The sequence below is a fragment of the Apteryx rowi genome, unplaced genomic scaffold (assembly GCF_003343035.1).
Source record: "Apteryx rowi isolate R43461 unplaced genomic scaffold, aptRow1 scaffold_0, whole genome shotgun sequence".
Classification (NCBI taxonomy): Eukaryota; Metazoa; Chordata; class Aves; order Apterygiformes; family Apterygidae; genus Apteryx; species Apteryx rowi.
Genome location: NW_020447195.1, coordinates 9675085 through 9698891, shown reverse-complemented (window position 1 = coordinate 9698891; position 23807 = coordinate 9675085). Strand labels below are relative to the sequence as shown.

The following is a 23807-nucleotide window of genomic DNA, read 5'->3' as shown; positions in this document are numbered from 1 at the left end:
ATAATAAAAAGTCTAATACACTAAGTCTAATAAGTTGAGGTGTGCTAAGTGAAGTCATTGCTGGAATCAGGGAGAATTCTCATATAATCCCATTACTCAACCACATAGTTTTATAAATACAGAAAAGGGAGATTTGGATAAAACTGCGTTCCTTTTGAATCATTTCGTATTTATTGTTGTTAAAGTTTGAATAGCATCTTACCCACCACTACAGACACTACGTAAAGAGGCATTTCTTACAGAGTCTGCCTGCAAACACCCCAGTGGAGTTCTTGGTATATAGCATTCCCGAATCAGACATGCAAAAGGAGATCCTGAAATCATCAGTGCTTATGCAAAGCATGGGCAGAAGTACAGAATGTTTTCTGAGAGTGCAGAGCTTGGATATCTCTATCCAATTTAACCTATTTTAAGTAAGTTTGAAGAAACATTACTGTATGAAACACATAACATTATTATAAACAGATTTGACTTAAGGCAAAAAAGAAAAGACAGCTCAAGAGCAAATGCACATATTTAGCACGAACAGTGACAAGGAGTCCATGCATGAGAATATATGTGAGGGCGTTACCGGCTCTGGCTGCTGCTTGTAGCCCCAAAACTTTACCCAGACAGCAAAAGAGAAAGAGCAAGGAAGGTAGAAGAAGCAGCTTTTAGCAAAAAACTGGAAGCATTTTTTCAGGCAAGTTAAGTAGCATGAACCTTTTTGAATTTTAACACCTACTGACAAGACAAACAGTGAATACATTTGGTCACTGGACATCAAATACACTTTTAATCAATATATTACATCAAAGAGATGTTAAATCTGTGCTACAGAGCAACAGATCAGACATTTCAGAAACAAAATTTAAGCTACAGTAACGGGACTTAGACTCTAAAGCAACATGTTGCTGAGGATCTTGTCAGTAGTTGTGGTGAGTTTTTACACTTAATACTATATTTACATATGCATACAAATGCTGATAATACTAAAGGAAAAACAGTTTTCTAAAAGCCAAACTGCTGGACAAAGTGAAAAAGGAAGACTTGTAGAACACTAAATTTTTCTTATGTGAGCCAAGCAGCAAATATTCTAAAGCCTCTAAGTATCAAGTTTATGTGCTTTCACAAGACATTTGTGTTAATTCTGCAAAACATGCACAAGTTTGGCTTTCTATGTGGAATATTGATATCCTATGGCATACACCTGTTTGAACACCAACTCCCGCAGTTTTGCATTTGTTTTGAGCAATAGTATCCTATGCATATGAGGAAGCATGCCAGGCTAATGCTATGCATACAAGAGGACTCACAGTTCAAAGCAAAATTCCCTATACCATATATTAATATATATAAGCCCTCTCTCACTTGGAACATTGGCATGTGAAGAATCCTGTTGATAGATTTCTACATTTTACGTTAAAACTTTTCAATGCAAACAGATCTTGCTAATGCCAGAGCTCTGTATAATTCAGGTCTGACTGTCTCTCTTTTAATCTTAGTTTGAAAGAGAACATATTTTTGGAATTGTCACTTTTTTTTAAATACACAGAGGCAAGTTAATTTAATAATATTAAGCAGATTACATTTATAATGCACTATTAGGATTTAGCAATGATGGCTTGCATTCCACTGCATAACCTAGAGAAGACAACTACTTCAGATAGACCACATTTAAACTTCACAAAAATAAAATCACTAGCATATTTTATGGTGGCAAACACGAATTAAAGCATTTAATTCTATTGCCTATCAAATACCCCCTACAATTATGCAAACAGCAGAACTACCACTCTTTGTTTTCTGCTTAATATGCCCATGGCAGTTGACTGCAATCCCCATGGAAATAAAATCTAAATTCTTTCAGATGACATCCTAAAATATCATTATGCACCATGAGGGATAAACACACTGGTCTCTTGATGATCAAATCTAAATCAATTGGTGCAGGCAAATGCATGACATTTAAAGCCAATTACTATCAATAAAGCACAGCTAAACCTATAATCACCTTTTGACTTGCTTGAGACCCAAATCTGGTAGCCTGTGAAAAGAAGCAAATATATTAAAATTTAAATTAACCAAAGGCTTTATTCCTAGTAAACACACACATTTAGAAATGCTGCATGACCCTCTCTAAGATGAATGGACCTTTGCTAGAATTTCACAATGAATAAGCAATATTCATATTAAATCCTTTGGTATTCCAGATCATCCTCGGAAGCATCATTCTCAACTTACAACACAGTTAAGAAAGGCTCCTCAGTCTAGATCAGACCTTAGTGAGCCTACACAGATGAGTATCAAAATTTGTGTCTCATAATGTACACTTAAGTACTTTTCTTGAAAGATTGGAAGACTAAGTAGAACAAAAAAAAATTGTAATTTTCACAAAAGTTATTTCATTTCTTTCCACCATCATCATCTTAAAAGATGAAAATTTTTTACTTCCTCTGGTTTCAGGCTATAGGTGACAGTCATGTAACGAAGTGCACATATTTGTCAGAACACACTGAGTGGGGAGACCATGCCCTAGTTTTTCACAGAACATCGCTCCTAGTACAACCTCTGCCTCACAAGCTTTCTAACTAACCTGATAAAATGTCACTGTTCAAGAGAAGCCAAAGGAAGAAAAGAAAAAAAAGACATCAACAATTTGTCAACTGATACTAAATTCCTGCTGAAAAAAGCAGTTTTGGCTTTACTCGGCACAGACATCAATTTCTGCTTCAGAAATAATTCTTTTATTTATAAAGTCAGTATAAAAATGCCAGTTGAGTTCCTTCCTGATGCTTACATCCAGCAGACGAATTTACAAAAATGCCCATCCAGAAAGATGAGACACAGGTAAGGCAGAGATGTGCACTCACTGTGCCTGTTTTATACACCATAGGCAAAGACATACCAAAAAAAAAGTTTAGTTTGCCTCGGTGATACTTTTAAAGATACACCTCTACTAGATTTCAGATCACATTAATAGAGTCTCCTTGAGTCTGCAAGAATTACGCCAAAATATATTTTGTTTACTTACACCCTCTTTAGCAGCTGAGGCAATCTTGCTAGCTCCAGTTGTAAAACTGCTCCATCCCTTTAAAAAAAAAAAAAAAGAGAGAATGCAGTACTCTATATTGATTATTTACAATTATTATTCATAATGTTCACTAATGCATGTTAAATTAAGTCAAAATGTTCTGTAATACTGCTTGTCCTGGAGTCATGAGAACTACCCACTAGTGAGAGTAAAAATCATAGTCTCTCACTGAACTGCAATATTGCAGAAACCTCCATTATTTGCTTGCATACGCACAAGCAACAAAACATTCCACATACCTTTCCATTCTATCTAGAGAGAAGAAGGTTTTCCCTCCATCTTAAAAAAAAAACAAAATCACCAACCAGCAAAATATACTTTTTGGCTATCCCTTTAAAGTCTCTTCATTACTAGTCTCTCCTCGGCTTCTCCTGTGCTGAAACACTGAATGATAATTATGTCACCAGTGTGCAAATGGCAGAGTGATATTCCTTGTAGTTCTTATGTTAAGTGCAGTTTGAAGGGACTCAAAACAAACCTAAATTCAAATGATCTGTTTTTACAGAACCAGTTGGATAGTCTAGTCAGTGTGAATTCTACAGAAAGTGCTCCTTCTGATACGTAGTAGCAGAAAATAAATGTGTATAGGTAAATGTAGCATATGTGGGAAAAATGATCATGCACCGTAGAAGGAAAATTGTTTTCCTCACTAGGATGAATTATGTGTGCAGGTAAGTTTCACCATAATTATTATCTTAAAATTACACTGTAGTATGTATTTGTGGTCACAAGAGGGCTTTTTAATCATAAGTTCCAATGAGATCATATATTCAAATAATGGTGGACAGTAACTTAGACAATACAGTGTCATCTCTCCTTTGCTGTCTTAGCACATTTGCAGTACATTATGGATGTGGTTTCTAATCTTAATTCTCTGGCCCACAATTGATGGAAAACCTAGAAAAGATTCAGCAGAGCTATACCGGCTAAGCATCTTTCTTGTGGGACCATTTGGAATAGTATTCAATGGCTCAGGAATTCCTTTTTTCTATTATGTTCTAGTGAAATTACGTAAAAGCACAAAATGGAGTCTGGTGTGGATAGTCAGATGTATTCTACCACACCACAAGAGTCAAGACTTCTGAAGAAAGCATTTAAAAGCTGTGTGTCAGTAACAAAAAAACAAGCAGTATTTCTCATGTGCCTCCCTGCTGTGTTGGAATACAGTATTGCAAAGGGATCCATGGGTAAATGAGCTCTTTCCTTGATACCACAAGCATTTTTAAACCCTTTCTTTAATTTTACCAAGTACATTTGGAAAACAGATTGTCACCACTAATCCGTCCCAAAAGTCTGTTCCAAAGCCTAATTACTCTAATTTAAAGATAAGTAACCACCCATAGCAATTTCCAAGCACATTAAGAAAGAGACTGCTTTCCATATCCAAATCATATGCTGAGAGGCTCCAGAAGACTCTGGGAGAAATCCTTACTAAATATTCAAAGTGACTCTGAATACCAAATGTTGTTTTGCACTGTTACTTTGCAGCATATCACAGCACCAAGATGCACCTGACGAGCTCCGACTTTATTCTCACTTTCCTTCAACAATGTATTTTTCAGTACCTCTACTTGAATCGTGACAACTGTTCAGCCATATGCCGATATCTCTTCATGTCTGGCCACAAGCACTTAGAATTCTTTCATCATTGCTCAGTACTTCTGCCACCCATATACGCACATATTTCAGTTGTTTTCTACCGAACACACCTATTATGGTTAATCACTTCACAGCATTATCAACCCAACTATTTTCATCACATGACTACTTTTTTTTTCTTCAAGTCCTGTCGAGTATGAGATCTTAATTCATTGCTATATATCAGTTCACAGAAATAAGGAAATGAGGATACCAGACATACCGCTTAAGTTTCTCCCAAATTTTTCCCTTCTTGTTTTTAAGTTCTCCAGTATCTTTCTCACTCTTTGAGAATACCACTATTACTCTACATTTGCTCTGTACCTACCTGCAGTCTACAGTTTGTATTCTCAAGTTATATTCCCATAAAATGGCACAAAATAGAAGAAAACGGTACTTCAGGTCACAGAAAGCTTAGAGTATTTCCTTACCGAGTACAGAGACGACATAGCATTATTCAGGAAGTCATCTTCCTTTTTTGGAGGGGTTACTGTGTTCCCAAACCCCACATAGCGATTCTCTTGGCCACTACCATAAGAAAATGAATAAATAGCATCTGTATTTGTATGCATTCATTAAAACTAAAAATACAAAGCATGAAAGAATGGCAATTGTTTAACAGTCTTTAAAATATACTTGGAAAAAAAAGCCTGGTAGTGCTGGTATCTGCATGGGCACCGAATTCCTAAAGTACTTAGCACCCAAAATATAAAACTACCCATTTCATAAAAATACAACACTTACCAAAGGTCCACTAGTGAACCCTCACAAATGAAAGTGTTCCCTATGCAAATTAATGTTGTCTAAATCATTCTCTAGTGGTTTAACAGATCACAAATCTGAAATCTTAATGAAGTGATATATGAAAATGTGAGTAGGAGAGGGACAGAGAAGAAATCAGTGTTAGTGTTATAAATACCCCAGTTTAACCCAATACACTATATACACTAAAAACTTCCTAGTTCGGAGCTCACTACAGCAACATTTTGATTTACAAGCACTTTTTTCAAACACTGTTTAAACATTTCCTTTTTACACAAATGCATTAAAAGGCATCTTCCTCCATCTTCTCCCTTATCACATATTATCTTTTTTTTTTTTTCAACAGTAAATGAGACATAACTGTTTACCTAGGCCAAGTGAATGAGGATCACAGTTATGTAGCTGTAGCACAACATCCTGGTCTATGCTAAGCTGGAGGACAAGGCACACAAAAAGTTAACTTAATAAATATTACATTACCCTTGATAGGAGCTGACATCATCATTTAACCAGTCTTCAAAAGCTTTGTCAGATGAGGCAGTTGCATTCTGAGATTGTCCAGCAGAACTACTGAAATGAAAGATTTAAAAGAATCAAACTGTGTGAAGCAAAACCACTAGGTCGTAAAACAGGTGCAAAATTGATTATTTCTTTGGTCTATCAAGTAGGGAACTCTAATGTAACCACTAAAAGCCACTAAAGTATTGAATGAATAAAGCAACAGTAGACCCAAATACAGACAGTGTTACTCAGACTACAGTTAGCCCACTGAGCCTGCTGGATGATGGCCAGGCACAAAGCACTTGTTTGTCTGATTTACGATTGCTTTTTCAGTTAGCTTGATTCTTAATTGCAAAGAATAACAAACGAGCATGCAAAAGCAGAAAAACAAGACTGCTGCATTCTAACTTTGATGCCCTATTAGCACTTAAATCCATACGGAAAAGACTGTTACTTCCAGTTTGTGATTGATTACCAAAGAACAGCACTGTAGTTAAGTCTGTGACACACTAAGCATGACCGACACAGGCTAATCTCAGGTGCATTACAAGGCAAGAAGCCAAAAGAACCCTGGGCTGCCTTTTGCTCTTGCTCACTTGACTCTGCCACAGTTTTTGAGATTCAGGAAAGGCCAAGGAAGGGGGAWTGATTACAGAAATTAAAGCCCTGCTACTTCAGATTCCTTATTTCAGCAAACAAAATGCTTGTTAAAACAACACTATCAACAAAATGAAAACAGAAGACATTCCAGCATCAGGGTTTGATCCTGCTATTGTTATACCAACATTAGATAATAAGAATACATACCGATGAGCTGAAGACAGAGACATTTTAGGCTGTGGTGGGGTCCAGTTCTTTGCAGGAGAAGTTTCAAGGGACCACTCCTTGCCTTCAGCTACAGTAGCTACCTAAAAGTGGTAGGAAAAAGACCAGAATGTCAGGGGTCCAAATTGTCATACAAATTATAAACTGATCCTGTAAAACAAGTCAATTTTCCAGTTTACTGCCAGTTACAAAGTTCAATCAATTTGTTTTCACTAGAAACTGAAATTTTGTTGAATCCAAGGCTAATAATGTTGAATTGAACACTGCTTTTGTTTCAGGTGGTTTTAAGCAACTTTTTTTAAAGGGCAAGTTAGGTTTGAAGAATAAAGGCTAGACTAACTATGGGATATAGGCACTAATCACAGAATAATGGAGGGAGAGATGGAGGTAGCTGTATACCCTATCACATAGTGGCTAAAGCATATAACCAGAACTAAAACATTCTCTCTGCCTCCTTTAAAGAAAGGATTTAAACTTGATCTCTGAAACAACTCCATAGTTCGACATTTTTAATACTAAAAAGGCCTATGCAGTACAGAACTTAAGAATTCTTTGCCTTCATCAAGATACTCTGCTTTCAACAAGCAGCCTCTGATACCYAGCAGCTTCTGAAGAAGCAAAGAGACAACACAGATGACAAACTTCACAGCTGTATGAGTACTCTAGCGAGCACAGAATGCAACATCTTAATGCTTCAATGGCAGGGTCAGCATAAAAAGAGTATCTTTGTCTCCAAGCTTCTAATTTCGAATACTTTGTCATTTCATTTTTTGAAATTCCCAACCTCCTTGAAATGATAATGCCATTACAATAATTAATATATTTGCTGTTTATAGTCCTGCCTGTATCTGGCCAATTAATTTGCCATTTTGTTACCACATACAAGTAAGATTTATCAGCAACCATTTTGGAGAAAACTGTACTGCTGAAATTGTAAACTATTTACTGTAAATTAAGACAGCTCCACTGTCTAACTAGTCACAATGAATCACTTCAATGAGAAACTAAGCCACCTCAGCCAAAGGCCTAACAGAAAGTTTCTAAAGAAAAAAAAAAAAACTTTTAAGAGTTGAGAAGAGTAGCGTTGAGACTCATCCCTTCCGAGAATCACTGCAGAGGTTCAAAAGGTTGTTACTTTTTTTTTTTTTTTTTTTTTAAAGTGCTTATGAAGTACTTAAGAGATTTTCAGATAGAAGGGGATGAGGACACACATTGCTATACAACTAGATTTACCTGATCTCTAAAAAGAGCTGCAGCTTTGCTGTTGTATTTCTCTTGCAATGACCAGCAGGGATCGTAGTCATCCTGAGACTCCAAGAACTCTCGAAATTTGCTGTTACCTCCAGCCTTCATTTTCTCCAGCTCAATATCCTTCCATTTGTCCATAGTTACAGAGCGTACAAAACTGAAAATTATTAAAAAAAAAAAAAAATCCACAGCTTGTTATGCTATATCCTGCTATAACAGCAGGAACTGATATTACTGCAACTCATTCCAAAGACTGAGGGTATGGAAATGTTAGAATTACTCTCAAAGTATAGAAAGAAAGAGTCTCATAACAAGAAGGTCAAATCCTCACTGAAACAACCTAAAATCATGCCTATACAGGCAATTAAAGAAGATGGCCATCAGAAGGCAACTGACAGAAAAAGCAGCTTTCTTCTACAAGCTTGGAAGTTGACTTAACCCATCATATAAAAGAAAGCTTTTCCCAACCTTTTTTATTCTGCAATTTTTTTCATGTTCTTTTTTTTGCACAGTTACACTTAGGGGATCAGCAAGGATACCTGGTGTCCCTTCCCTTCCCTCACTCCACGCTTCTGCTCAGAATGACCATCAGGTACCTGACAGCTCAGCTGTCTTAAGTAGCTACACTGTAGCATCTACCATGACCTCATCCCAGGGCATTTATGACTGCAATTAACATCCCAGCTCTGTTTTGGGCTATAAATCCTTGCTACTGCTCACTAAACTACATTAAAAAACAAAAATAAAAAAAAACCCAAACAGTGCCCTATTGTTAATGTTTCAATACAAGATCACAGAAAAATATAAATGAGACATCGTCCTCAGCAAGGCTCTATAAAACATGAATCTTGACCGATTTCTGTCTTTTTGTCCCTAAATCATTACCCTTCATCATATCTTTGTCTCAGTACTTTGTACTTTATTTCATATAACACATGGAATAGTTTCAAACTCATTTCTTATGCATTTCAACTCACTAAGGAACTTCAAATCACCCCTTAAAAAGCAAAGCACATACTTCTGAATGGCCTCCTTGCTTTGGTGATCTCCCTCCTGGACTTTCTTTCCCTTTCTCATTTGAGTAACTGTCCCATGTTCTGTCCCTATTATAGACCATGGAGTCTCTGGAATACATAATAGTTCTTATTCCATAATTTCCTGGCTCTGTTGAGTATGTTTCTTAGAAAAAATAAGAGCTATCATTTATACTACAAAAAAAACACTCTAGAACTCAATAAAACTATTTTATACACATGCACACACTACAGAAATATATTGTAATCATACTATGACTGTTTTTGCTCAAATCTTAAATTGCTCTAATACTACTAGTTTCAATCGATAAGATTATACAAGTTTTTTTAAAAGCAAAGCAAACAAAAAGACAGTATACAAATGAAGGAGGACTAAACCAGCGCAGTGTTTTCCAGATTCTGCAGTACAACTCTCAGTATGAAGGCAGAGGTGTTACTTTCTGAACTAAGAACAATATAGCTACACCAATGCAACATGTGCCTAAATTAATCACAGAGAGTACCCAGAGAGTAAAATGCACTTTGGAGAGAAGCATAAAGCAAAACTGCCTAGGAAATGCTGAAATTGGGACATTCTATACCTCTCCAAAACAACAGATTCTGTTCACAGCCACAACACATCCCAAGGTAACCCGGGGCAGTGTTTGCCTGCAAGGCTGACCTGAGGTGAACTCCCAAGCCTCGATGTTTTCCTGAGCATTCAAGACAGATCCAAATTCCATAGGTCACACTCACCCACTGGGGGTTAAATGCACCACATTCAAAACAGACCTGCAAGAGAAAAACAGTTATCTCTAACATTCAAGCATCACTTATCTGTGTGAAGCTTTCAAAGTATGACTCAAAAAGTCAAATCATCAAGATGTTACATGTGGAAAATAAATTCAGACTAGAGAGTTCTTAGTGTTCAAAAACATCTTCCCTGAAAGCCCAAGCTTCCTTTAAGTATTTATTTATAGTTCATGGAAAGAAATACTCGTTAACCTGCCTGACTCAGATTATAAAATTATTTTACTGAACCAGGCACCAAAAACCAGTAAGGAAATACAGACAAGCAAACTGAAATTAATCAGCAAAGAAGTCATCTTGATTTCATTTTCAGACTGTTTTGAAGGAGGAAAACATAGCCAAACAAACTTCCTTTGCAAAATAAAGATACAACATCTAATTTTGGAACGTGTATTCAGTCATACTACAGTTTGGCAGTAAACTGCAGAGATGATAGCAAACTGAAATGGAGTTTTCCTTAAAAATCTTTACTGCTCATACATCACAAAATCTTACATTCTTACGATTGGAATCACCATTCAGGGTTTAATATTAAATTCTGTGGGTGTAACCCATGTAGAAACAGTTTCAAACCAGGTTGCAAATAATAATTTTTGGGGGTGCCCACAGATATCAATGTATTGATAGAAATTAAAATGAACTCGTCTGTGGGCTATCACATTTAAGGTGAAGTATAAACAAGCTTCTTTAAATAGACCATTTCATACTAAGCTATGCCCAAGACATCACTTTTTTGACAAACTGTTACGGTTTACAGCATTACTAGAATCTCTGGAAGACCTGTGGCAAATATGCAACCATGCATTATAATACAAATATGAATAAAAGTTACTAAACTAACACGAATGTGAGATATCCAAATTTATACGTTACCGTTAGTTAGCCACACCAGTGCTATACCAGTGCTATAAACAGATTAGCTCTAGTGGACAGTTACGTACGTCTGGAGTAGACAAAAAGGAAATTCAATGCTACAAAACTAATTTAAACAAGATTATATATAAATTTCTCACATTGTTCTCATCTTGTGCTCTGACTTCCTTAAGAACTTTCCTTGTCCTTGGACTTGCCATGGTTCTACAAAAGGAGGAAAAAGAAAAACACAAAACTAATCATTTTATAGGATTTGATATTGATAATATGTTCAGTACTATGTAAGGATGATCTCTACAAAAAAACATTACAATCTAAACCAGTGAATCACGATCATCTGCAGGAAAAACTCTTACCACAGTCTTATTTTTCCATTTGCTTTGTACATTTTGACATGCAGTCATCCTACCTCACGCACTGGCAAGGTATAATTAAGTTATACGTAAAAAAGCAGAGAGAGGCTAAACATGGAGATTCTTTTGTGGTGTCATATGGATCACATGCACACAACTGAATAGACCTAACCAAAGAATGGCAGAGACTCTTACGCTTAAAGTGCTGAACAGACTGCTAAAAGCACACTTTATTAAAAGATACAGGGAAAAAATTGTTTTTCCCTAAGTGGTGAGTTTCCTTATCAATTAAATTCCAAGAAAACAGCACACTTATTGGGACCTACTACACAAAACAGAATTCAAATTCTGACAAAGTCATGTCTGGTTGGCAGACCATATCATCTCATTCTCTTTTTACGAAGCATGAAACATAGCAGCAGAGAGCAATGTCAAGCTACAGATAAAATTCACATTAAGAAAACAATATGATTCACTCACAGTACGTATCCCAGGAAAAACTGAAGGACATAAAACATTCATGATCAAAAGAAATACGGTGTTTAGCATGCAGTACAAGACTAAATTGCAAGACTGCAATTTAGCTAAAAACAATGAATTCAAGTTTCCAGCTAATTTGGTAGTACAGTATTTAAACTAGCTTTAAATGTCATCAGTTTTTCCTTTTTACTTATAGACAACCCTTTGACCTCTACTCCAGAAAAGGAACTTCCAAGATGCAGTAAAAAAACAGAGATGTTGCCAGGCTGACTAGAAACAGCACAGAATAAATGTAGCCTTCACAAAACTGAAGGCAGAAACACCTTCACTTTTATGAAAGTCTTTGACACTTATTCACTTTGCTGTTTGAGTAGACAGTTTTAAGTCTTTAAATTATCAACAGGATTAACAATCATGCAATACTTCTAGAAGGTAAATGATTAGGTGTTACATACAATCACCATCTGGTAAGAGACAGCAGGATAACACATCTTTAAATAGAAAAGGAAGTCTATTTTAAAAAGAAAAATCCTACAGGTAAGAAAATTCTAACCCTACATTTGTACAAAAGTGACAATATCAATTTATTAGTCATTTCTAACCCCAAACGGCTTTCCTCTGAACTACAGCCACAGCACACAGCGTACAACAAAACACTGCAAATGTTCTATGGATCACCAGCTAAGACAACATCACTTGGAAAGAAATAAGCTCAGAATTGCAGTTAAATATTATTACTGTTGAAAAAAAGATTTTTTTTGTGGCAGAACTCACTACCTTTTATCTAAAGTATACATTCCTTTGTTGACAAGTATTTAATTCTGTGTAGTTTAAGGGACAGTGTTTTCTTGTTAAACTTATCACTAAAGTTTAGAATATGCCATCTTTTAATCAAAATTAATTTGTATTCAACAAAAACAGATTAGCTGTGAAAAGTATGTGTTTTAAACTGAAAATACTACTAGGTTATGCTGTAACCAACGCTTAATGAATAAAATTTTTCAGTCATCCTGTATAAAATTAAAACTGAATGGGATTTTTTTTTTAATCAATAATCAGATGGAAATTGCGTAACTTTCATAAAAGTGAAAAAAGCATGGCAAGCAATCCCTTGTTTAATGAAACACACTTTTTCCAATAACATTCCAATAACAACTTTTAACTTTATATAGCTTACTCATATGCATGTGAGGAGGAAGACAGCACTACATATAAAACGTGTTTGCTCATATTCTAAACAGAAACCATAACAAACACACTTGCACAAATTGAAGTCCAGGCCTTTGATTCTACTTTGTGTCACTGGTAAGAWAAGGAAAAATCTCCCTCCTGACTTAGAACAGAAATTAAGTAAGTAAATAACTTGACAACTTAACCAGCTGGTAGACAATTAAATATACTTTGGGCCTTCCTCTTTGACATTTTTGTTAGATTCTCTTTCTTAATTCCCCTTTCACAAGGTTGTATTTTGATAATGACTCATAACTCTTGAAGTATACCACAGGGTCCCTCTTTGGCTGGCCATTTGTTCTCCTTAAGGCTCTTCTTTTTTAAAGCACTATTATAATTTTTCCTCCATTTCCTCAGGTTGTTAAAGCAGGTTTTCATTTGGAATAATGAATAAGAGACTGATTACACTGTAAAGTCCTCACAGGCTCAATGGCAAATGATCACTGCTAGAGCTGAACAGGAAAGTTTTTTTCCCATTCCAATTCAGCATGAGCCAAGAATTTTCAGTATTTTGTTGGGTAGAAAGAGATACCCATCCTACAACAGCCAATATCCAGACTATTCAAGAGTTTACAAAGAGTATGAATTTGGAATCTTTGACTCAAAGCTGACAGAACAGGCAATCGCCTTTGAATTCTCCTTAATTGCCATCAGTAGCCACAGCTATTATCTTCTCAGAGCTATGTATTCTCCCTCAGCAAGAAAGTTTAYACATGACTTTGGTAATCTTCCCACCAGAAGACAGCTGAAAAACTTCCAATAATAGATTTCATTTTAACAAACCGGCTTTTTTGGATGAAAAGCTTTCACCAAATGACCTTTGGCCAACTATAATCTGAACGTATGCCCCATTCCGGAAGGACTAACTTCTCTAACCAAACCACCCAGTGTTTCTGATGAGAAGGCAGAGCTCCAGCCACACTGCTTCATCCAAGAAAAGGAGCAGGAAACCAAGGCCACCAGCTTCCCACCTTTCTCTCCAATCCTCCACCATCCCCCCTGTGACAAATCATCTGGAAATGAAGGGGCAGGGGAGTCAAGCTCTAAGCACTGTAACAGCAGATAAGCAGTTCTGACTTGTCTAGCAATAAGTCAAGGTACCTAGTTTATTTTCAACTACATTTGGCCACAAAATCATAAGTGATCAAATTATCGCGTTTTACCATCCATCAGCTGAGCCATGGTAACTGACTGGGCACGTAACCCCTGCTGCATCTTAGATCATAGGCAGTGAAGACTGAAAACAACTGTGTGTGGACACCTTAAATAAGTAGTTGCTGTTTTGATCCAACGTAAGTGGACACAAGCACTAAAGAGAACGTACAGTTTGGGAATAAGTTTTCTCTGAGAAGTATAAACACTCCAGGCTAAGGGTTCCAAGCAGGTTCAGACAGATCAGTATTGTAAACTTTCATCTCCCAGCCAAATAATCTGCTTCTACAGTAAAAAAATAGATGTGCAGCCTTTGAATTTCCACATTAGGATTCTTTAGTCTGTTAAAAGCAAATAAATAAGGCAGATATGGCACTACATACTTCAAGTTTAAATAAGCTGTAAAAGGACTTTGATCCTCTGATGTGGCAAATTCATACAGCTGACCCATAAAGAGTTTTGCAGGTCAATATATGAAGATTAGCTGTGCAAAATGATCTCCATGATGTCATGTGCCTGAAGTATTCCTATGGGTCTCACCAATGCAAAAAGGCTTTTTTAGGCCTTGTTATTTGAAGAAAAGTTTTGAACAAAACACTGCCATCCATCCGCACAGAGCAGGCATGATTCACTTTGAAATATATTTCAACTTCTTAAAGAACATCGCATTCAATCCGCTTTCAAAGTCTGACACTTTTCCATACTAAGCAGCACAGCCAACTTACCAAAAACTTCTCCAAGGATGAGGGGCTGGCGGCTTTCTTCCAGAAAACCCGTGAACTAAGACACCCAGCTCTCAGGTCGGTCCCGGAAGAGGGTTTCAGAACATGGCCAGATTCACAGGGAACACATCAGCTTCTCCTTCCTAGGGGGGGAAAAAAAAAAAGAAGGAGAGAGATAAAGAAAATAGGGAAGAAAAGGATGCTGTGAGCACAAGCCAGGGCAAAACACGCCCCGCTTGTTCTCCCCGCCCCCTGCCACCTGGGCACACGCTCCCCCCGCGCATCCCGCCTTCCTTTAAGGGCTTTTCCTTCATAAAAACACAAGCCGGGCCCGAGACACCCCCCTCCCCCCCACACACAGCCCGGGAGGGCGAGGCGAGGCCCCGCTAGCGCAGGCCGCCCCCTCCCCGGCCGCCGCCCGCGCCCCTCGCTGAGGGGGAGAGCGGACACCGCCGCCCCCGGGAGCCGCGCGGAGAGGACGCGGGGAGGCAGCGCCGGAGCTGAGGGGGGAAGGGAGATTCCCCCCGCGTCCCAACAGGTGCGGCGGAGCCGGGCCGCGGCCCGCTAACGCACCGGCCTCAGCGRCGGTCCTGACGCGGCGCCGCCGGCTCGCGGTCCCGCCCGGCTCCTCACGGCGCAGCCGCTGCCCCCGCCATGGCGGCGACGTCGCAGGGCCGCGAGGCATTGTGGGTGCCGCCGTTAACCCGCCCGCGCCCGGCGGCCTGACGGGGCGGGACGCGACGGGCGGACAGACAGACAGACAGACGGTGGCATTGGCAGAGAGGCAGGCGGAGAGGTGCGGGGGGAGGCGGAGAGACGTGGCGGGAAGGGGATGGCGGCTCCCGAGGCGCGGCCGCGGCGGGGGGGGGGGCCGAGGCCGCAGGGCAGCTGACCGCCTCCGTTCTCTCTCGGCCCCGTAGGAGACGCGGCCCGTGGCGGCAGGCCCAGGAGCAGGGGGACGCGGGCGCACGGTGCCAGAGTGAGAGGAAAATCCCCTCGGGTCAGAGCCGGAGAGGCAGGTTGGTACGCGCAGCCCGGCCCCGGGGGGGCTTTGCCGGGGACCGCAGCCCCTCGGAGCAGCCCGGCCCCCAAAACCGTGGCCTTGGCCTAAAACTAGCAGGGTTTAGGGCGGGGGAAAGGCCCCACGACGGCGGTTCTTCGTGGGTGTCTCCTCTGGGGTGTTTCTGAGCTGGTCGTCACTCCTCTCTGCGAGCCTACGAGCTGGAACTGAGTTTTAAGGAAATCTGAGGAACTCCTTGTTGCGGCACTGTGGTTGCRGGGTTGAAGAGGAGCAAAAAAGTATCATGAGGCTTGTGGCAAGAATCATGACAAAATTGGGGGAAAAAAAGGCAAAAAACTTGCTTCTTAGAAAACAATTGGGGGGAATTGTATGTGAAAGTTGTATCTGTGTGTTTTAAGCAAAAGGTGCTTGTCAGACATGCTGTTGAAACCAYAATTAAACCGCTGCTGGTTCAAGACTCTTTATTTCAAAAGCCTGCTTTTGGTGAATGAAATCTTTTAAGAATGTTAAATTATCAAACATCAAGAGAGGAAGAATGGGTCTGTTGCAAGTCAAGCAAAACTGAACTAAAACTCAGCTGTGAACTTCTGCTTTCCATATTCACTTACTCATTCAGTTCGGTGCTAAACAGAAAAACTGACACTTGATATTTTAGCACTAGATTTCACTGAGCAGATGTTGCTTATAAAACTGAATTATACCAAATTATGGAGCTGAGCACTGTAAGTCTTTTTCACACATTTAGTCCGCAAGCAGCTTCTGTGAACTCTCAAGCGAGGCACCTGAGACTGCTTAAATGATGTTAGGTTGTAAGATCAAGCTCTTGAGGGGATTGGTCTGTAGGGAACRGTGTGAAACCATAGACCTCATTTCACTTGATATCAGAGGATGATTTCCMTTAATTGCTATCCAACAATACTCTCTAAAGGTGAAGGTATATTAGATGATATGAAAAGARCATGTGGAACTGCTTTGTAATGGCTGGAGCCAAATGTCAGGAGAGCGCGTTTATACTATCACTAATTTCTTTTTAATCATCAACTGTAGACACTTCAGAGCAATCCTTTAACATTTACACATGAATCCCACAGAGACAATATGCTGCTCATTTTCAGTGCAACTCCTATTCTGGCCTTCATACTTAATAAGTAGGCTATTATCTTACTATCAGTGCACGGGAGATTAACAGAAGCAATTCTCATTACCGTTAATGGTAGCTACGTACATATAACCCCCTTACATCAACAAGAAGATAATGGGTCCTTAAATGTGTGTACAGTCAAAGGAGAGAGGGAGGGATATGAAACATAAAGCAAACTCTACTTACACAATTTGTTCTTCCAGTTAAGGGCAAAGAGATCTCTCCTGATAAGCRCCATTATTTTGTGCTAAACAGGAACTAATGGGTGGGCAATGAGGTTGCCATTATACAGATACTGTATTATAGGATCTAATGAGAATGGTAATCTTATTTTTTCTGTAATTGGTAGAAAGTCCAGTGACTGSTGTCGGTGTTGATTCTGCAGCGTGTCTGGTAGGGTTCACGTCGCACATTCAATACTTTGTGCTCACAGCCTCAGGGGAGCACTGTTGTGCAACATTTTTCATCTGTTGTGATGCAGGACTGAGATACTAATGCCTTCTGTATTCTTACTTAATTTACCAAATGTGAATGTTCACACTCTGCTTGGGCAGCAAATTCTGGCAACTTGYTTTTTTTCTGAGATCAAAATTGCTACTACTTAAAAAAAAAAAGGGGGGGCCACTAAATGAATGTCTTATCTACCACTGAAGCTATAATTTCTGTCCTCCTTCGAAGCATAAACAGTGCTTCTATTTTCACTATGGTAGTAATACTGCAATTTGCCCTACATTTAGAGTCATCTTTACCATGAGAAGGAAATACCTACATGAATAAAGGTTATAAGATCAGACTATCTGGTTCTCAGTAGGAATGAAAGGAAGCCGTAAGCATTTGCCTTTCTAGGCGAGCAAATAAATGCATGGCATTCCCTGGCAAGTCCAGTTTGCTCTGTTCCTGGAATTTGGGACGGGTGCATAGCTCTCTTCCCATCTCTGCAATGTGTGACAGATATCTATTATATACTAGGAAGAGAACACTTCACACGCCAACAAGAAGTGTTTGGAAAGACATCTTGCATTGTATTCCCCACTTCTTCCCCYTTTTTAGTCACCAAATTGGTTCTATCTATCTTGAAACTAAATTACAAATATTTTTAGTATATTGTTATAATTGTTATGCCTARTTTCAAACTTGTATGAAATGTGACAGTAAGGAACAAATTATAGGATGAAATAATAAAATATAAGGAATGCATAGTCTTTTTGAGCTGTTTTTCATGATGAGGTTTTTCAGATAGAAATAATTTTACTTGKCTACAAAAGGATAATACTTGCACTGTCTCAAAAATGTGAAGGATAGTCTTATTTGAGAGCACAGAAAACAACTAACGTAGAGTTCAACTCAACAAAGATTTCGTAAATATGTGCATCTAATTGCAATGAGGAAGACTAATCACACGTGAAAGCCTATTAATTTAACTTACCTAGTTTAGAATTTTGCTTCTAAGTTAATGTTTTTAATGATCTTTTCAAAACTTCTCAAGAAAGCCTCTGAAAGAAGAATTCAACCAAAGAACATTGATTTTCACTTTTTCCCTCTTTTACAGATTTCCTGAACTCTTTCTAGTCTATTAATAAAACCTGATTTCAGCCATTAAAATTGTGGTCCCTGATAACAAAACAAAGTGGCATTACCAGACCTTTTATATTTCACAAAAGAATGTGAAAGATTCTAGAATTGATGATGACATGAGCTATGGGGATGGGAGAAATCATCATAAACCTTAAAGTATTAAAGAAAAAGGAACCACAACCRAAGCCCTATTTTGACTCATTTATGAAGACCTATGTGGGATGAATACAGTACTAGTTGCACTTCTCGTGGACTGAGAAGCTGTAGAGTCTTATTGCCTTCTTCCCTCACAACACGCCTGAGATTAGCAACTATATCAGAGTAATGCGCAGGATGTCACAACACTTAAATTGAGGGGGAACAAAAAGAAATGTAGATACCCTTGTTAGATAAATCTATCTAATAAATCTGAAGAGTGAGCGGAAAGGAATAGACCTGCTTGCATGATAAATGCCACCATTCAAGTTCTTCATTGCCATTATTTATGACTTATGAAACTATAACTGTGTGAATAATAAAAAAGCACTGAACTCAGCCCTTTTTACTTTATGAGTAGCCTCATTAGTTGATGTGAATGTGCTAACACTTTTTACTTGTAGGGTTTTTGGGTTCTTCTGTATGTCGCATGCTCTGAAGAGCATCCTGTGAATTGTAAGCAGGTTTTCATCCATGCAATGGAAGACTTGGTCAGATTTTAACCTAACAGGTTTCAGAGCTCCAAGTGACATCGGGGGGGGGGTGTCTTATATTTGTAAATTTCTACAGGATCACGTACATACTAAAATTATGTCACACAAAAGYAATAGAAAAGTAAAACTTGAAATGTTTTCTGCCATAGGATGAAATATCAGTCCAGTTGTTATTAACTGTTTATTTAATGTTTTTTATTGCTATAAACAAAAGAACATTTATTTATTATTAATTATAGCATTCAGCACTATTGGTATGCACTGTGTGTGGCAGCCATGGCATAGCAACCTTATCAAGTGACAATGTGTATTGCTATTAGGTTATGGAAACGTCGCATGCACTGAATAATATAATTGTTTCCCTCTCATTGTACAAGGGAACATTGTCCTTCCTTTTCAAATGAGAGACCTGTGTGCAAGGGCTTTTCTGTCGCATTTCCTTAATTAAATTTATACTGGCAAAGTCTGGACCTGCATCTAACTACCAGTACAGCCCTACCGGTAATGATGCAAGAGAATCTGTAGTTTAGGCAAGGCTCCTGCAGTTAAAGCAAGGAGTCCTGCCTACACTGGGAATAGCACCCTGCAGCCACCGGTGCTGAATTTCATGTCCAGCTCTTCAAACGTGGCAAGATTAGGAGACTAATCAACCACCATCTTTCCACAGCATATTTATAGGAAATTCACTTATGATTTGAGCTCACTATTCCCACTTCGTCATGCAGCTAGGAATACATTTTAATGTGCATTTGTATTATTAATCAGGTTACTAAGACATCCTTTCATTATGATTCTCCAATGACACTTCACAGMTAGAGCTGAAAAAACACATTAAGCGGCTACTTCAGACCTTCTGCCCATGCAAATTCTTTTTTGTCTCAGGAATGTAACAAAATTTGAAAAGTCTCTGTGTGAGACAGCAGAAATTCTTACCTCTAATATTAAAATAGCRAGCAAAAGCTTTTATTTAACAAGCACCTATTTTTACACACAGCTGAAACTTCATGTTAATGTCACATACGTGTATGTAATAGCTGGTCAGTGCATAAGCACAGTGCACATATGAGCAACCAAAATCGCTGAGAGCTTTTTTGKTTCTTTCTATTTCATACCCATGAAGCACTTGGAGAAAGCCATGAGGCTCCTCTACTTCTTGGAAGCATAGAGTTACTCAGCCTAAAAACATCACAATTTGTATCGATGTCAAACAGACTTTCCAGAATGGCCGTCTAGAGTGATGCAGGCAGGATGAAGAAGCCTGAAACTGCTACTCCCGGTCTGTAGCCACTCTTTGAGTATTCAGAATGAACTTCTGGAGGCTGGCTAAAGTGGCTTATTTCATGGGCAATTTATTCTTTCTAAWGTAAATGTGTGTAAAAAATGCATTGCTCCTTCAGCCTGGTGGCAGCTGATGCTACTTGTGACTTCTTAATTCRTATTAGCTCTTACTATCTGGAATTGGAAAGAGCATTACTGAAGAAATGGCAGAAAAGTAGCTCTATTTTGTGCGTGTATGTGCTTGAATAGAAGTGCTTCTGACTGCACATTTCATACCTACTGAGGGACAGTACTTATATATCCTGGCTCCTGACACTGTATATTTATGCACACACTGCTGTAGATGCTCTTCAAAAGACATTCAAAAGTAAATGTGTTATTGATTTCTTCTCCGTCATATCACACGAGACTTGTTAAGTTGACTTGGGGAAGTTAATAATAGTTTGAGAGGAAAAAATCATTCTTAAGCAAATGGGGAAGCAGCTTGTATAAAAGAGAGCCCCCAAATGGCTGCCCAAAACTGGGGACTGCTCTCACACTTCTGGCTCGTTCCGTTGTCATCTCATTTGAGAAATGCAACTGTTGCATGAAAGCCTTGAATAATCACTTAGTATCAATACCCAGAGACCTTGGCAGCTGCATTGAATTACTTCTTGGTCACACTGCCTAGTGAAATTGCAGCTGGAAATGTGGCTGCAATCATGCCAGCTACTCATATTGCATAGACTGAGATGTTCGGATGTCAGCTGTGACAGCTTGCTTTTCCCGCGTGAATTAACCCTTCCCCGGGCACTCCCTCATACTCWCAGGCCATGCCTTTGAAAGCACCTGCACTGTCTTCCCTGGAATGCTGAGCTGCAATTCCGAGAGCTGCTAGAGCCCTATTTTGAGCAGCGCTTCCCAAAGCAATTCAGTGGTTGGTTTTGAGTTCTCAGCCTCCTGGTTGTAAATAACACCTGGGAATTTCAATGAATAATGGAAGCTCTTTAATGCTGCTGTTTGAGTGAKGTTGTGATCTGCAACACGAAGTCCCTACCTCAGACTAACAGAAAYGCTGACAAGTTCCAGGATGTTTCTATTTCTATGTCATTCCTTTATAGCTGGGTATTTCTGATCCTGGAGAAACAGAAAAGGGTCTTAGAAAGCCTCCTTGGGGGACATTGTGGCAGAATTGTCAAGGCATCTTATTATTGCTGTAGAAATATGAGTTTGAACCGTGACTCCACTGTAGCTGTAAATGGGTGCCTATACATTGGGTCCATGGGAGAAAAAGGCATATGTTATGATACCGGTCATTTTTCCTTCATACAAGCTTTTAATCATACAAACAAGATAACCGTATCAACTAGATATGGAGAAATTGTTCACCTTGCTATTATTCTGACATACTGTAAAGCTTAGTGAATCTTCCATCTCTGCCATCCTCCATTTATTCACCAAAAAGTGATGAGAATGTGTTGTGCRGCTCAGCAAGTTAGTATTAGGGAATTACAAATACAGAATGCAGATGAGGTGGTGTAGAAATGCCAAAGCGCTTCATTAGGAGGTATCCCCGCCGTAACATCCAAGACTTCACAGGGATCAGAAAGAAAATGACAGATTTCACACACCAGTTCTGATAAATTTCATGAATTGCCCAGGGCTGCTAGGGAACTCTTTCAAAGCATAAAAGTCATTGAGATTGCTTAAAAATGGCTCTCATCGCTGTATAAGAAAAGAAACAGAGAGGAATATTGTGCTTTACTCTGGCAGTCCTGTCTTTTTTCTGCAATGTATTCACTAGGCTGCAAAGGAGAGGGGAAAAGCAGACTGTGGTTCCTATGGATATCACCTGCTGAAGGTATACTGCAGCAGCACTGCTTATTTTGGGCTTCTCTGCCTCTCTGTGGTCCCTCTGGCAAAAGGAAGGGAATGTATGTGCTATTGTCACCCCCCCTAAGTCATCTACTTTGACAGTCCTGGCTTCAGCTGGCTTCAGTCCCAGAACAGTTGAGCTCTGTAACAATTGTATTGTTGTACCCCAGGGTAATGGGAGAGTTAAAAAATTACAAATTTAAAATTAGAAGTTAAAAAGTCCTTGCCCTTTACATGATCTCTCTCTCTAGCTGGTTCCGTAATCTTTTCCTAGGTAAAAAATTTTCAGTAAAAAAAACAAGAATATTGCACAGTCAGGTTCTTATAGATAGGCCTCACTGCCCAAGGWTAGCAAGGGCTACCTCTGGTCACCAGGGCCCGCGTTCATCTTTTGAGGGAACAGGGCAGAAGCTAAGGCCCTTTCTTCCTCCAACCAAGAAGGTGATTTGTCCTAATCCATGTGTACCCATACACGTTTTCAGCACCCACAATGTCCGGTGGCAGGAAGTTTCACGGCTTAGCCAACTTTTATGTAAAGAATTTCCAATTGATTGTTTTGAATTTGTCCCCTGCAAAATATTGCTGTGCACAGTGGAATGATGCCATCAATCAGCTCATTGGCAGGGAGGTTTACTTCTAATTTGTGATAGAAAAATGCAGTCTGACATGCCGCCTTGGAAAGACTGCCGTCCCCCCTGAAGGAGGGGAGCAGGCTGGCTAATTAAATGGTAAGGCCATAAAGCACTGAGATGGGCATGTTTAGCCGCTGTGATGAGAATGCCTGGGTAAGGCGCTGATAAGGTTGGAGTATTCTGACACCACTGTGTTTGATCAGACATCTTTAAAGTCACTGTAACCCTAATGAGGGTTTTAAAATGGAGAAGAGGTGAATGTAAATGCACTGAGTGGAATAATGCGCCYCGCATGTATTATGGGATATAAGACCATATATAGTTTTCAGCAGCTGCATCAGTTACAGGGTTTGGGCTGTGGAGAGACATGTCCCAGGCTAATACTTGTAGCCTCTGTTGCTCATCTTGTTCTGTCAGACCAAGGAGGCTGTGGATATGGGGGATAACAAGCTGTGGTAAGACTCTGCAGCTTTGATTCAAGCATGCTAACTTTGTTTCTTGAGACTTCTGAAGTAAATCTGTGACTTTCTGAAATAATCTGAATGCACTCAGTCAGAAAGGGTCCTAGTAAATAGAACAAGTGGTAACTGGGTCCCATTGCCTCAGCTGATTTTCCCCTAGTAGTACAGCTGGATCCATGCAACCCCCTTGGCATAAGGAATTTCCCTCTCTGAAGGGACGGAAGGGGGTCCCAGATTCAAGGCACTGGCTGAGAGCAGGGTCATTCATTCTCTGGATCACCATTCAAACCTGATGATTCCCAAGTGGATTTCATCTCCCCATGAAATCAGGATGTGACCAGCATGTGCATCAGGGTCTCAAAGTTAAGAGGCACCCTCGACAACTTGAGGGAACAAGAAGAAACTAGAAGGTCATACCCGGGGCACAGCATTTGAATAGGACTGTGACAAGGAACTCCTTGACTGATTCCCTTGTC

The 23807-nt window shown here is 39.3% G+C and overlaps 1 protein-coding gene and 1 long non-coding RNA gene across 7 annotated transcripts in view; one reads left to right on the top strand and one right to left on the bottom strand.

Annotated features, from left to right (window-relative positions):
- The window catches only part of ARFGAP1 (ADP ribosylation factor GTPase activating protein 1), a 28820-nt gene extending 13477 nt beyond the window's left edge, over positions 1-15343 (bottom strand). For 4 of the 5 annotated variants that reach the window (XR_003252339.1, XR_003252359.1, XM_026058848.1 and 1 more), the window contains exons 1-10: positions 15254-15343; positions 14684-14823; positions 10884-10947; positions 9743-9852; positions 8033-8204; positions 6782-6882; positions 5954-6043; positions 5143-5239; positions 3014-3070; positions 1994-2026 (exon numbers count right to left, since the gene is read on the bottom strand). Coding sequence is in view for 2 of the 5 variants with exons in the window: in XM_026058848.1 (XP_025914633.1) it covers positions 1994-2026; positions 3014-3070; positions 5143-5239; positions 5954-6043; positions 6782-6882; positions 8033-8204; positions 9743-9852; positions 10884-10943 (720 nt within the window). In the remaining 3 variants the exon portion in view is untranslated. The remainder of the gene's footprint in view (positions 1-1993; positions 2027-3013; positions 3071-5142; positions 5240-5953; positions 6044-6781; positions 6883-8032; positions 8205-9742; positions 9853-10883; positions 10948-14683; positions 14824-15253) is intronic. The other variant, XR_003252367.1, reaches the window with a different exon arrangement.
- Positions 15344-15346: 3 nt separating this feature from the next.
- On the top strand, positions 15347-19050 carry LOC112962831. Of its 2 annotated transcripts, XR_003252435.1 has the most exons (3): positions 15350-15476; positions 15601-15699; positions 18392-19050. It is a non-coding gene; the product is annotated as an uncharacterized LOC112962831 (long non-coding RNA). The 2 variants fall into 2 exon arrangements; XR_003252428.1 differs by lacking the exon at positions 18392-19050 and having other exon boundaries at positions 15347-15476; positions 15601-16174.
- The last annotated feature ends 4757 nt before the right edge of the window (positions 19051-23807 follow it).